Genomic DNA, 15,112 nt, shown 5'->3' with positions numbered 1-15,112 from the left:
GACTGCCAGGCTGGTAACTCGAGCCTCCAAATTAATCAAAACACACAGCGCCCAGTTCAAGCCCAGGCAGACAAGCCGGGAGCCAGACAAGCTCTCGTCTGGTGACCCCCAGCCCAGCTCCCTCGCCCCGCCCGCCAGCCCGCGCGCCCCACCCTGGGATGCCACGCTCCCTCCACCGCCCGCGCTCCCAGGCGGGTGGCCCGGGCCCTGGGGCTGCCATCCATCGCCCAGACCGGGTCGGGGGCGCCTTACCTCGTGGGGACGCCCGCCGCCCCGGGAGCCACGTCTGCGCCCGCCCGCGCGGCGCGCACCTACCGCCGCGCCCAATTCCGCGGGCGACTCGGCTGCGTCTTCCCCCCGCGCTCACCGCCGGGTCCGGCGGCTGCCGGATTGGAAACGCGTTGAGAAGGCGAAAGAGGCGAGACGGCAGCGGCCGGGAGCCGGAGCGAGCGGGGCCGCGCGAGTGCAGACGCCCGGCGCGCCTCCCGCTTAATCTGAGCAGGGCCGCTGGCCACTCCCTCCCCCGTGCTCCGCCGCCTCCACGTCGCTCACCCCCCAAATCCCCCACCTCCGACTCGCAGCCCCTTGCCCCGCCTAGGCCCCTGAACCTTGGGAGCGTCACCTCTTTAACCCCTGACCCTGGCCCCGCGCCCACCTGCCCCGCAGGCGCGCAGCCCTTTCTCGAAGCCTCCTGGCACGCTTCCTGGGTCGGAGGGACATCTCCCGGTGAGTTGGCGGGGAGGGGGGACGGGGGCGGGACCTAAGCCACTTCTGCCCTCCCTTGAAGCCTCGGTGGGGAGGCTGAGCCCTACAAAAGCCTCCCCGGGCGGGCGGGCCAGGCTAGCTTCACAGCCAGGCCCCTCAACCCGCGCCGCGCAGGGCACGCGGCGGCCCGAGAGCCTGCGGGCCCCTGGACACGCCGGGGCTCCTAGCGGACGCCCATGATGCGCCTTGGGACGGCGCCGAGGCCGCCGGCGCTGCTGCTTCTGCTTCAGCTGGTGCTCCTGGTGGCCGCGCCCACTGACGGCAAGGTGAGTACGCGGCGATGCGACCCCCACCCCGCGTCCCCCGACAGGCCGGCCCCGCCCGCGGGGGCGCTACCCTTCACCCTGTGCTGGTGCGTGCGGTGACTGCGGGCGCCAAGCAGACACCTGGGGGGGGCAGCGTGGGGACGGGGGCAAGCGGGGATGCACGGGAACAGGTGGAATGCGCGGGGCTGGAGGGAGGGGCGAGGAGGAGGCTTGGAGGGCTCCCTAGGGGTCAGGGATGGAGAAGGCCCTCCAGAGGTAGATAGGTAAGTAGGTAGGTAGACGGGTGATAGATGATAGATAGATAGATATGCAGGCAGGTAGATACAGAGATGTGGAAAGAGATAATCGCCAGGGATGAGCGCTTGAGAGCACGGGATATACAGACACGCGATGTCACGCCGGTGAATCAGAGCAGGCAGCATGGCGTGGCAGAGGGGACAGCCCTGCCACTTCCTAGATGTCACCTCACACTGAACTCTGACCACGCTGGGGCTCGTTTTTCCTCCTTGTCAATGCCTGCCCTCAAGTGTTCCATCAGTTTTGTTGAGAAAAGCAAATGCCATCACTGAAAAATTAATAGCACCTTAGAAATATATCTCATGTTAGGATAAATTAAACAATCTGTCGCTGTGATTTCTGTTTAACATTTGAGAGATCCTGGATTCATTTAGATCCACCCGTATATTTCTTATTCTTTGCGAAGAAAAATCAGTGTCCTCAAAACTGTTATGCCTCCTAGAGTTGACTTACTTGATTTTAACTGGTGAAAGTGCAATTTAACTTTTCAGCCGCCTTCTGTGACTTTTACGCAGAAAACTTAATTTGGGATGACAACGCAGTGTAAGTTTCGTTTCCCAGAATGATCAGATGTTTTTCAAATGTCATGATTAAGATTGTGATTGGAAATTAATAGTCACATAAATATGTGTTAACGTGAAAATATTTTTCGAACCTTCAGTCACAAGAAATCCAAGTATTTTCCATTTAAGTTAAATTTTAAATTATGACATTACAGGTGAAGCTAAAACCCCCTTTGATCACCTCCATACCTTATCCCACCCCGTCTAAAGAAATATATCCACTCTCACCACTTTGTGTTTCTTTTCAGACATTTTTCTATGCATTTACATATTCATATATGGACCCACAAACAATATGTGTTTTTTGTTTGTATTTTTTAACATAATCAATACCATATACCTATGCTGTATATATCCTTTTGCATCCTCCAGTTCTCCCCATGACAGTATTTGAGATAGATCTACCTCTTTTCTTTTTGCCTTATTGCATTATTGTATAGTTTTCCACGATATGAGTATGCCAAAGTTAATTGAGCCATTCCCCTATCAATTTACATTTAGGCTATTTAGTGTTTTATGTTCTAAAGGATTTTGTAATCCATGTAATCTCTTCATGTAGTTGTAGTTCTAACAAAAATGTGATTTGCATAGACTAAGAATGCCCAACCCAGGTAGCTCAGTACTTCTGGGCATGATGGTTAGAACTCATCTAAGTCAGTATTGAATGTCTACCAGCATTAATCCAGGAACAAATCCAACAACTAAAAAAAAACTAAAGGAAGTGTATGTATGTCGTGGGAAGTGCTGGGGAAGAGTTCCAGACCAGGGTTTGCACATTCTTCTAGAGTTCAAAGAAGAGGGGAGATTAGGGACGGGTGGAGAAAGAGGGGAAGAATTACACACGGGTAAAGATCAGCCTGCAAAAGTGATCCACTGTAATCATTCAACCTCTAGTCGTACCAATTTTCAATTATACTGTCATATTCCCTTATTATTTTTTACATAAGAATTTTTCTGTCTTGAGTTTGGCCAAATCTTGGAGGCTTCCTGCTGATTCTACAATTAATCCATTCATATTATTTTTAACGGCACTTGAAGTAAGTCTCTGTTAAAACTTTGCTCAGTTACACAGACGATGTCATTAGAAATGATGAAATGTACCCTCGTCGTGTAGAAAAATGGAATCACAGCAAATTAACTGTTAACTGGTCGGCACAGTGCCAGCATGCCTCCCTCCCCGGGGTAGCTCTGACGCTGGGCAAGGCTCTTGACCTCTCTGAGCCTCAGTCTTCTCATTTGTAAAATGAGGGAGTTGAAACCCCTCATGGGGCCAGTAGGTAAGGTTAGTTGAGTGAGGCTTTGAGGTAGGGGGGGCAGTCTTCAGGGCCAGTTAATTGTTGACATTCTAGAATTCAGACTCAGTAATACCAGAATCCAGCATTTTCAGAAAAGAAGCCGGTAATCTAGTTTCCATGAGAAATCTCTCAATTTCTAAATGTTAGGGAAAAAATTAAAACTTTACAGAAGGAACAAACTCTGTATAAGTGAGAGCTAAATGTAGTCTTTGGGACATCATATTTATCATCTTTGTGCTGCATAGGTACGGACATATTTTGCTCTAAATTCCTGTGATTTTATGTTAGCATTTCTCAAAGAAATAGTAGTGCTGTTCACCCCTTATTCTGAGTTCAGGCGGGGTGGAACTGTCCACCCACACAATTTGCTCTGAAGAGCCCTGAGTAAAATCCCTCTGCTGCTTGCCTGCAGGCATTTAGTTCCAGGCCTGGCTGTTCAGCACATCCCCAGGTTTTATAGCTATTACCAGGCCCAGCTCATCAACTTGAAACTGGGAGGCACCCTGCTGTTGCTTCAGGCAACAGGTCTTGGAGAAGAGTGAGAGGGAAAGCTCCTCTGATATCTAGAGAAGGTGAGATTCATGGTTTGAGATATCATGGTTTATCCTTCCTCTTTTTGCCTTAAAATTCCAGACAAGGCAGAAATCAAGTATCAGGAGCTGAATAACAGCTGCATTTAGGGAGGAGGCTTCTCAACTGATTTGGTTTTTAAATCTAAAAAAAAAAATTAAGTTGAATTAACAAACATTTCAAACAAACAGAAAGTAATGTAACAGACTCCAATTTATCCACCCCTGAGATTAAGCAAGTATTAATAAGTTTTGACCTGTTTGTTCTCACATCTCTCCCCTTAGGAAAATAACAGATAAATACAGAAAGTCCTAAACACATCCTTTGCCTCATCTTCCATGCATGGTTTTATATTTATACTCCATGGATATGTGTGTTCGTGTGTGTGTGTGTGTGTGTGTGTGTGCGCGTGTTAGTAACCATAAAAAATAAATATTATTGTTTTGTGGTCCTTCAAATGTAATAAATGGTTTCACATGATACATACATATTGGAGCTTGGTTGTATCAGTCAGTATGATGTTTTTGGATTTTATCCATGTTGGTACATAGAGATGTGATTTGTTTATATACATATAGATGTGAGAGCTGCCACATAGTATCCAGTTACATAAATAAAGCAGTTTATTTTTCCATCTGCCTAAACGCAGCGAGTTTGTTTCCATGCTTTCATCTTACAAAGCTGGAATTTATATCTTTGTATATGTACCATTGTGACAACTAGATTTTGAATTCCTACGTGGAATTCGAAGAGGGTTATAAGAGAAAGCGTATTTTAAATTTTTTAGGAATTGTCAAATTGACTCCAAAAGTATTGTACCAACATCGTGCCAGAGTACCTGTTTCCCTATATCCTCAGCAAAATTTGGTGTGCTTAGATGTTAATGGGTGTGAAATAGGATCTTGTTTTGACTAGTGAGTTTAGGAATCTTAGCATATTTTGATTGACAGTCTATAGTTCTCTCCGAGTGAATTGCATGAACAAGTCTTTGCGTATTTATCTTTTGTGGCCTTTGCCTTTTTGTTGCTAATTAATTAGAAGCTATTTATATATTTGGGTACTGAAATTTTGCTATTTAAATGTGCAGCAAATATTTCATTCCAATCTTTGGTTTATCTTTGTTTGTTTTTGGTTTTTTGCGGTATGCGGGCCTCTCACTGCTGTGGCCTCTCCCGTTGTGGAGCACAGGCTCCGGACGCGCAGGCTCAGCGGCCATGGCTCACGGACCCAGCCGCTCCGCGGCATGTGGGACCCTCCCAGACCGGGGCACGAACCCGTGTCCCCTGTATCAGCAGGCGGACTCTCAACCACTGCGCCACCATGGAAGCCCTGGTTTATCTTTTCATTTAGTTATTGGTACCTTAATATATAATTTTTTTCACTATAATCTCAAACTTATCCATCTTTTCCTTGATTTCCTTGATTTTGTGTTTTGTGTCTTGTTGAAGAGATCCTTTCCTTCCCTGGGATTGTAAAAATGTTCTCCTACGTTTAAAAAAAATTACAGTTTAATTCTTTTACATTTAAGACTCATAATCCTGGAATTGTTTTCTACTTCTAGGATTATAATTTTATCTTTTTCCCTATAGAAAATGAATTGTCCCAACATTATTTATTGAATAGTCCATCCTTTCTCTCACTGTTTTTCAGTGTTACATCTGCAAACATGTGTACCAAGAACTTATTCATATATGATCTATTTGTATTCTTACATGAGTCTGTTTATTTAGGGCCTTGATTTCTCCCAGTGTTTTAGAGTTTTCTGGTTTTTTGATTTCTAAGTATTTGACATTTTTTAATGCCATTATATTAGAAATGGTATATACTTTTTAAATTTTATAGTTTAACTGGTAAAGATACAGCAAAACATAGTTGAATTTCATGTTTTGACTTTGATCAAGCAACTTTCAATAGTTCAAATGCATTTAAGGCTAAAAAGTTTCCCCCAAAACACTGTATTAGCTGCATCATACAAATTTTAATATCATTAAGTTCAAAATCTTTTCTAATTTTTTCCTTTGTCTTAGTGGTTATTTAACTGTTTATTTCTTAATTTCCAAACATACAGAAATTTTCTAGTTATTTTTTTCACTGAATTGTGGTAGAGATGATATTTTGACTTCAAAGATTTCTACGTATGTCAATTAGGTCAAGATTTTTTATCATGTTATTGAAATTGTGATACAGGTGCACATCTGTTTCTTATATATCCTACTCAGTGGATATTTAACCTGAGATTCTCTCTTTTTCATCAAATCTTGAACATTCTCAGACATTTCTTTTTTATGTTTCTCCTTCCTCACTCTGTCTCTACTCCTGGCATTCTCAGGATGCTAGCTGGGCCTTCTCATCTTTTCCTCCAGTTCTCCTTCCTTCTTATGTCAGATAAGCTTTCCTGTGCCACTCAGCTCCTCTTGGCCTCTCCTTGCTCCTGAGCTCTGGGCACTTTCTCCCCCAGTGGCCAGCTTGGCCACAGACTTCACACAGATACAGCCTCGTGTTCCTTGAGACTCTCTTCCAAGTCTTCCTGTTGCACCCTGAAGTGCAGGGCATTAGCACCTGCAGGGCAAATCTCTGACCAGTGGGAGATGGAAGCCATTGGATAAATTCTTCTCTTCTGCCCCCAGAAGAATGATCCTAAAGTGCAGAGGTTCTCACAGCCTCTCCAGGAGACCCATCATCAGTTGTATTTGAGACCAAATTGTAACGTATTGAGCTTTTGTTTCACGTGCTGCTCCCTCCGTGCTGTATCCTGTGACGTGTCCTCAACATCCATCTTTCAAAGTTTAATTCTCTCTCCTGCTGTTTATAAAGTTCAGTAGATTTTCAATCTACTGTAACTTTCCATAATGAAAAAGAACTCTGGAACCATTCAGCAATGGCTATAACCCCAGATCTATTAACTACCAGCTTTTTAAAAAATTTTTTCTCAGTTTCCTCATCTTAAAATGGAAGTAAGAGACCCACCTCAGGATTTTATGAGGATCAAATGATTTAGCACATACAACACACACCTTATCATGCCTGTCACATAGTAATCACCCAATAAATGTGAAATATGATTATTTTTATTCATTAAATTTTAATTTCAATGACTATTCGTATTTCTAGATGTTCTTTTTGGAGTCTAAGTCTGTCTGGGGTTTTCTTTGGGAGTCTATCTTGTTTCTTCAGTCTGTTGACTGACTCTCATCCATGGGAAGACTATGTACATGAGAGATTTGGGGAAAATAAGCCTTCACTGTCATCACAGCTTGCTCCCAGATTGGAGCTGTCCTGCCCTGGAAGAAAAAGGAGCAAAGTAGTTCTGAGGCTTCCAGGGGATTTTCCCCACTAAGACGGACTTATGTAGTAATGATCTGGGGGGAGGGGTGCACCAAAGGCGTTTCCTTTCCTGTTCTCAGGGTCACCCTCCTCCAGTCCCCTCCTACTACCCACTTCCTCCAAACATGCTAGACTCATATTTAATGAGGTGGGGCAGGGTCGAGACCGCACAGCAAAGCCACCAGCTTTGTCTCTCTAACCAGATTAAGGGTCTTCCTCCTTTAGTATTTCTCTGGGGCTTCAGTCCTTGGTATGTTTTCAGGCATTGTCCATGGAAAAACTGTGAATTAAATGCAATTTGTCTTTGTATTTCCCTTATCATGATGGCCGTGTTACCCAGAACAAAGTAATAACTGCCTAGTGTTACCTATGACTAAGGTTAACTTTGTTAAATATTACAATTGATTAAGACCCTCAAACCTATAAGTGTATGAGTCTGACAGCCTGGCTGTCTGGTCTGCCTACGCCCTGTGGTCCTTCAGCCATGTACAGTTAACCACACTCATGTCATGGCCTTCAGCCAAAAAGCAGCCATCCACCACGGAGTCAAAGATTTTTCAAACACATGGTGCTCAGAGCACTTTTGTTCTACAAAGTTTACATCCAGCCTCAGTCTAAACTTTTAAATCATAACAGACTTTCACCATAGGTCATTTATTTCACCTCTGTTTTCAGCTTGAGAAAATAAGGAAACCAAAATTATATCAACTTCTTAACAGAATAGACGTGTTCCGTTATCAGCCCTACCACCACCACGGCCTTGAACTTAACCTCTCCGAGTTGTCCTCATCTCTAAAAATCTGATAAGAAAACATCTTACTCCAAGTTCTACTTCATCTCACAAGATCTAATCACTGGCTCTTGTCTTCTCTAAACACCCGTGTCAGTCTTCCCGTTCCTCCTGGGATTCTTTCGGTAACTGCCAATTAAGACCTCTGGCTTCAGGTACATTTTCTAGCCAAGACTGAATTAAATTATATCAGCTTTATAATTTTCCACTTAACTCACTTTCGTAAGTTCAGATAAACAAATATCTATGTCCATGTCATCCAATAGAAATATACTGTGAGCCATAACTAGGACCCACATATGTAATTTTAAGTTTTCCAGTAGATACATTAAAAAAGAAAAAGCAACAGGTGAAATTAACTTTAACAGATTTTATTTATTCTAAAGATCCATAACAGTATTGTTGCAACATGTAATCACTATTAAAAACATTAATGGATATTTACAATCCTTTTTTCATATTAAGTTTGCAAAATCTGGTGCCTATCTTGCATTTTTAGAACCTTTCAATCTAACTACATTTCAAGTGTCTATAGCCACATGTGGCCACCATTCTGGACAGCAAAGATCTAGGTAAATGGCATCCAGATAGGAGAGAGGGTTACAGTCCATAAGGACTTACCTCTGGATGGAACACATTTTGCTTATTTACCATAAGAAATAAACATGTGGCAAAATGATAAACTTTAATTAAAGACAATAAATCAGCATGGGTTGTGCCTAAATATCCATGCAACTTTTTCTCCAGAAAATTAAGATAGTTGGCCTTGACTTAAAGTGATACAAATTACCACTCGTACAAATTTAATTATAGTGATCCATTATTAAAATATGAGTAAGTTTTATGTGCATAAAGAATTGAAGAAACATCACAAAAACAGCAAACACTTGGCCAAAGGAATAGAGAAGATGAAAAATATATTGAAAACCATCATGCCACACCTAGCCTTTAGCCTAGACTAAATTATCACTAGACTTCAGCCAGGTAACGGGGTGTTACCCTGAACAAATTGCTTCCAAAAGAAAACTAGCTTTCCTATCTGAAAATGATGGTACTGTATCTATTACAGGTAAAGTGCTCAGTACAGTTCTTAGTACAAAGTAAGTACCCAGCTTTTATATTCTAGCTACAGTCAATTTATTATCATTAATAAAAGCAGGAAGGAGAGAATAGGACAGAGACACGGGCACATGGCAAGGTGCTGGGGATAAATCAAACAGCCTGACTCCCTGGCCATGATGGATCTGGGATTCTAGTGGAATAGGTGAGAGAAACAAGAGCTCAGTAAACAAATGTGCAACTGTGGATTTTGGTACCTTCTGGGAGACAATGGGATGTGGTGATGGAGAAGAAGAGGTTCTACTGTAGCTAGTGGTGGTCAGGACCCACCTTTCTGAGGGAGCAGCATACAGGCTAAGGCCTAAGGAAACAGCATGGAGAGTGCCTTGGGAAGCATTGAGGAATATGGTCCAGGACTTCTGGACAGTGAGGAGAGGTGAGACACTTCCAATTTTATGGCTCCTGGGTGGCCAGAGAATAAAACCAAGACCAAGAGAACTTTTTTTTTTAAGGGAGAAAAAAAAGCTGAGTTTATTTACTCACCACCAAGCGAACACATGTGCCTGACAGAATATGCTGAGTACTTTGTTAGAGGTGGACAAGGGATGGGAAGCAGGGAATCAGGGGCCCCAGAGAGGGCCAGCTCATGATGGTCCTGCTAATTAAGGATGGAAAATCGCTTACTGAATAGGATGGGATAAGTCCACAGGCCTGTATGTAGTTGATCATGGTATGATTTTAGTGTCTGCGCTTAACAAATTTGTATTTTAACAAAAAAGACACAATGCATGTGTTTACGCTACTCGCAAGACAGTTGTCACGTTAGTAATGGATGAGTAACAAATTCACACTGTGGCTTGGTAATGGGCCCACATGTAAAGCGGTGTGATGAAAGCCTTCTTCTGCTCATGTCTCTTCATCTTCTTCTCAGCCTCAGTGGGACGGGTCTAAATTTGCCAGATGTGGCTGTGAGGAGGTAAAGCTGAGCCGAAGATCCCCTGTCTCAGCTGACATAGGCCCAAGCCAGGGAAGGCTCTATGCCAGGGAAGGATGAAACCCAGTGAAGGACCTGGAGACCTCCTCAATCAAATGACCAGTAACACCAGCCTCCCCTGGGTGTGGGTTAGGAAGACAGAATGTCATGTCGGGCTCCACCCCAGACCTCCCCAACTGGAATCCGCATTTTAACCAATCCAAGGGATTCCTGGGCATATTATTGTCTGAGAACTGTACTGGCCTTGATAAGGACACTGGAGGGTCCTTCAAACTGTGGTGTGATTGGTGCTGGAGTGTTTCAGAAGGATGGTGACATGACCCCAATTTTAAAGATCTATATGGCTGACCCCTGGAGAAGGTTGACTGTTCTGTCCTTGGGAACCCAGCCTATGTAAAGGTGAAGTAACCAAGCAGGAAACAAGTCTTGTTGGTGCTTTCTCTTTGGATTCTGGTGCTTTGAAAATCAGAAAGAAAGGAAGGGAGGAGAACCAGTCTAGACCAGTATAGCAGTCGCTCAGTCTGTCCCTGTTAATTGTGCAGTTAATTTGATAATTATTTATGTACAAACAGAGGAAGGTTAAAAATCCAGTTCATGAAAAAAATCCAGTCCATGGTGTAATGCTCTGTATATACAAGATCAGACTATCCAGAAATATTTCCACATATCATGGTAGGTATTATGTGTGTGTACATATAAATATACACACAAATATATTTAGAGAGTAGCTTATATTTTCAGAATTTTTATGTTAATTGTTGTAGGGAGATAATGGCCCCCCCAAAAGTGTAATTTTCAGGGAGATGCAAGAGGGAGGAGATATGGGGATACATGTATATGTATAGCTGATTCACTTTGTTATAAAGCAGAAACTAACACACTATTGTAAAGCAATTATACTCCAATAAAGATGTGAAAAAAATATATATATATATATTTTGAACATACATAAAATAGAAATGAAGTTGAGATTTGAATAGTTTTTTAAAAAGTGTAATTTTCAGAGCTATTTAAAATGTAACCATATAAAAATATTTTATTTTTCTGACAGTAGTTTTGGGGTAAGTTAGGAATTTTCCATTTTTAATCTTTAAGATTGATGTTTGTTAATTAGATTGTCTCTCTAAATCGGTTTCTTAGAGAAGTGATCCCCATATTTAAAAATAAGTTCAAGTTATTTAGAAACCTTGGGAGGTTTATCACTATGTAGACAAAACAGTCAGGTCACTGGATTTTTTTCCCACCAGTATATTTTGCTGTTACATGAACTTTTCAAAGAAAAAGTTCTACAAGTGGAAAGTTGAGAAATCTTCAATATTATCCCTTTGAATCAAATGACAAAGTATGTCTGGGAAGAGTCAACAAGGCTAATATTCATTTTCTTTGTTTAACCAGATGATAGGATAATTTTATGCTGTTTATTTATGTATGAAATTGGGAAAGTTGAAGAGTTCACATGCTGGCTTTAAAAATTAGAAGTTGTATGGGTAGTACAAAATTTGGAAAGTGTTTGAAAGTACAAAAAGAAATATAAAAATAAAAATTATCCATAATCATATTGCCTATAGATAATTACTGTTAACATTTTGGTCTATTTCCTTCCAGACTTTTTTTTGTATTCTACTTTTTTTTTCACCTAAGAATAGACTGGAAAAAGTTTTCTGAGTCATTAATTATTGCAAATATCATTTTTAAATATCTACAGAGTACTTCATTAAGGTGGTACCGTAACTTATTTAAGTAATGCCCTTCTACTGAATATTTTGGTTATTTCCAATTCTTTAGAAATAATGCTACAGTGGAACTCCTTGAAGATAAACATTCACTAAAATTATATTTTAAATAATTTTGTGTGTAGATGGTTTCTTATCAAGTGTCTGATTTTGTGCTTTTCTGAGAGTTAGATGACAAGGTGATATCATTTCTGATTTACAGATGAGGGTCTGACCGAAGAGCTTTCATCAAGTCAGTGGAGGGAGTGGATTTAGCATTGGGAGTTATGCTTATTAGGGCTCTTCAGTAGGGCTTTTTACTACCAAAAACATCACAGATAATGGAAAAAGAGTGTCAGATGCCACTTTATCCATCATTTAAATAACTAAGTACTATTTGAGAAAAGATTGATTTTTTATATTTTATTTAGTTATTTATTTTTTGGCCACACCGCATGGCATGAGGGATCTCAGTTCCCCAACGAGTTATCGAACTCATGCCCCCTGCATTGGGAGCATGGAGTCTTAAACACTGGACCACCAGGGAAGTCCCAAGATTGATTTTTTAAATGCCTCAGTTATCCAGAATGAAAGATTCCTGACACTGCTATCCTTTTACAATCAAAACACCAACAGAATACCTTTATTTACTGAAGTATTAATTATCTTGCCAATCTAGAAAGGATTTAACCTATTTCCATGTCGCTTTCCCTACTGGACTTCTTGCAGACAGGTGTCTTACCCATCTTTGTGATTCCAGCTCTTGACAACACACTTGGTATTACTGGTCCTCAATGAATGTTTATAGAATTGGATGTACATTTTATTAAACACTAAAACAAAAAGGTTGACAAAGAATTAACAGATCTTTTAATCCTTTGGCATAAGAATAAAAATAAAGCATTATTTTTCAGATGAAATATTTTTTAAGATTATAGTCCATTTATAGATATTATAACATATTGGCTATATTCCCTTGATGTACAATATATCCTTGTAGCTTATTTATTTTATACCTAATAGTTTGCACCTTGCAATCCCCTACCCCTAACATACCCTTCTCCCCTGCCCTCTCCCCACTAGTAACCACTAGTTTATTCTCTATATCTGTGAATCTGTTTATTTTTTGTTATAGTCAATGTTTGCTTTATTTTTTAGATTCCATATATAAGTGATAACATACAGTATTTTGTCTTTCTCTGTCTGACTTATTTCAATAAGCTTAATACTTTCCAGGTCCATCCATGTTATTGCAAATGGCAAAGTTTCATTCTTTTTTATGGCTGAGTAGTATTCCATTGTGTTTATATATACCACATCTTCTTTATTCATTCATTTGTTGATGGATTCTTAGGTTGCTTCCATATCTTGGGTATTGTAAACAATGCTGCTATGCACATTGGGATGCATGTATCTTTTCCAATTAATGTTTTCATTTTCTTTGTCTATATACCCAGGAGTGGAATTGCTGGATCATATAGTGGTTCTATTTTTAGTTTTTTGAGGCACCTGTTTTCCATAGTGGCTGTACCAATTTACATCCCACCAACAGTGTACAAGGGTTCCCTTTTCTCCACATCCTTGCCAACACTCATTTGTGGTTCAAGAGAAATATTGAATGCTTCATTCATTAAGTCAGCAAGATGATGGGAACAAAGATAAAACCAACACAGCCCCTCCTCCCTTTATGGAATATGTCACCAAGTTAGGGGTTTAGATAAGTATGCAGGCAATAGCAATAAAATTGTACATGCTGTAACAGGGCAAATATGCAAAAGCGAAATTTAAGTGGAGTTGTGAAGGAAGAATAAAGGTCCGCAAATGTACAGAACATCGAACATACAGGCTGTATATAAAGCAAGTGTGTGATGGCAATGGAGCCAGAACGTAGTAAGATTTCGGTGGCTTAAAAACATATCTTCTCCTCAAAGTAGAGTACTAAAAATAAAGTTGGAATGAGTGCAGAAAGCAGCTCATAGAGTTACCGGTGGTATTTTCACCTTCTTCTAGCCTCTGCCTCAGCTGGAGCTCTTGTCAGCGTTCGGCAGCTGTGCCCGCAAGGTTTACGTACATGGACTGGATTCTCCTTATTTTGCTCTCTTAGGCAAAAGCAGATTCCACAGTCCCTTCCAAAAAGTGAGAAAAACTAAGAACAGGAACTTCCCTGGCAGTCCAGTGGTTGAGACTATGCCTTCCAGCACAGGGGGGTAAGGGTTTGATCCCTGGTCGGGGAGCTAAGATCCCACGTGCCTCGTGGCCAAAAAACCAAAACATAAAACAGAAGCAATATTGTAACAAATTCAATAAGACTTTAAAAATGATCCACATTAAAAAAAATCTTTAAAAAAATCTAAGAACAATACTATATCTGAAATCTCCTGAGATAAGGTTCCTACTGATTGGAAGCCAGACTATGTGCCCCTGAAGATGCCAACGCTCTCTAGTTGCTGCAGATAAGGCTGGAGAAAGCCAAGGGATTGATTTATCCGGTCCTGCATGTGCCTGGGGCTGTGCCCACAGAACTAGTCAGAGTTTCTGCTCACTGAGACCTGCTGAGACCTCTTGGAGATGAAGCATTCAGAGCCCATGGGACTGGAACAAGCAACATCTCCAGACCCTAAGAGGGCAGTCTTGCAGGTAAGGACGTCTGAGGCTCCCTGCCATCCAATGAGGCAACACTGGGCAGCAGTAAGAGCCCCTCATCTCATGCCAGCAGGAAGACATTGTTGTGACAGTCTGGGGCAAATCACTTGAATTCCAAGACTCTTCATTTCCTCAATCATAAAATGTGGTAATAAAATCTCTCTCTCCTAGCTCCAGAAATAATACAATGGAACACATTTTGCACACAGTAAAAGCATGCTACAAATGCCAAGTAGTATTGAGACAAGAATGAGTTTCAATATCAAGAAAACAGTAGTCCAAATATGTTTCTTATACTCATTTAATTCTCCTATTATGTTGTGACCTAGTATCAACTTCCTGGAATGTATTAAGGAGTTTCTTATTTTCAAAAATATTATTCAGTGCATTCTTTGCTCCTGGTATTTTCTAATAACATTATTTGGAAACATCAGCAGAAATGGCATCCTCCCTTATCACTGTCTCCACCAAAAAATGAACAGTTTATTGACTTTACATCCCATGTAAATACTAATGCTAAAACTCCAGCGATGATTTCATCGCTTTTCTGGTGACTTTTCAAATACCTCAACTAAAATACCTGTTAATTATAGAGATAGTCCTGGATAACATTTCATATTAATAATTTGTTCCTTTCTTATCTTTAAAATATAGGCTTTGGGGCCTGTATTTAAAAGAAAAGCCATGTAACCAGCTTTGACACACAGCCTCCCTCAAATTCTGTTAATGAGTAATCAGCTGCAACAGGGTAGAAAGTGTAAATTCATTTTATGCACATTCACTGAGCACCTTAGATGCAATGTATTGTGCTAAGGAAACTCTTGGACTATCTTT

The 15,112-nt window shown here is 41.2% G+C and overlaps 1 protein-coding gene across 1 annotated transcript in view; it reads left to right on the top strand.

The window, feature by feature from the left end:
• Positions 1–929: 929 nt before the first annotated feature.
• COL4A3 (collagen type IV alpha 3 chain) overlaps positions 930–15,112 on the top strand; it is a 141,095-nt gene continuing 126,912 nt past the window's right edge. Inside the window, exon 1 of the mRNA XM_082630094.1 lies at positions 930–1,031. Coding sequence (XP_082486220.1) covers positions 942–1,031 — 90 coding nt within the window. The 5' untranslated portion in view covers positions 930–941. The remainder of the gene's footprint in view (positions 1,032–15,112) is intronic.

This window comes from Mesoplodon mirus (genome assembly GCF_964341445.2).
Source record: "Mesoplodon mirus genome assembly, chromosome: 8".
In the NCBI taxonomy this organism is placed as follows: Eukaryota; Metazoa; Chordata; class Mammalia; order Artiodactyla; family Ziphiidae; genus Mesoplodon; species Mesoplodon mirus.
Note: the sequence above shows the minus strand (reverse complement) of the source record. Positions and strands in the feature narration are given on the sequence as shown.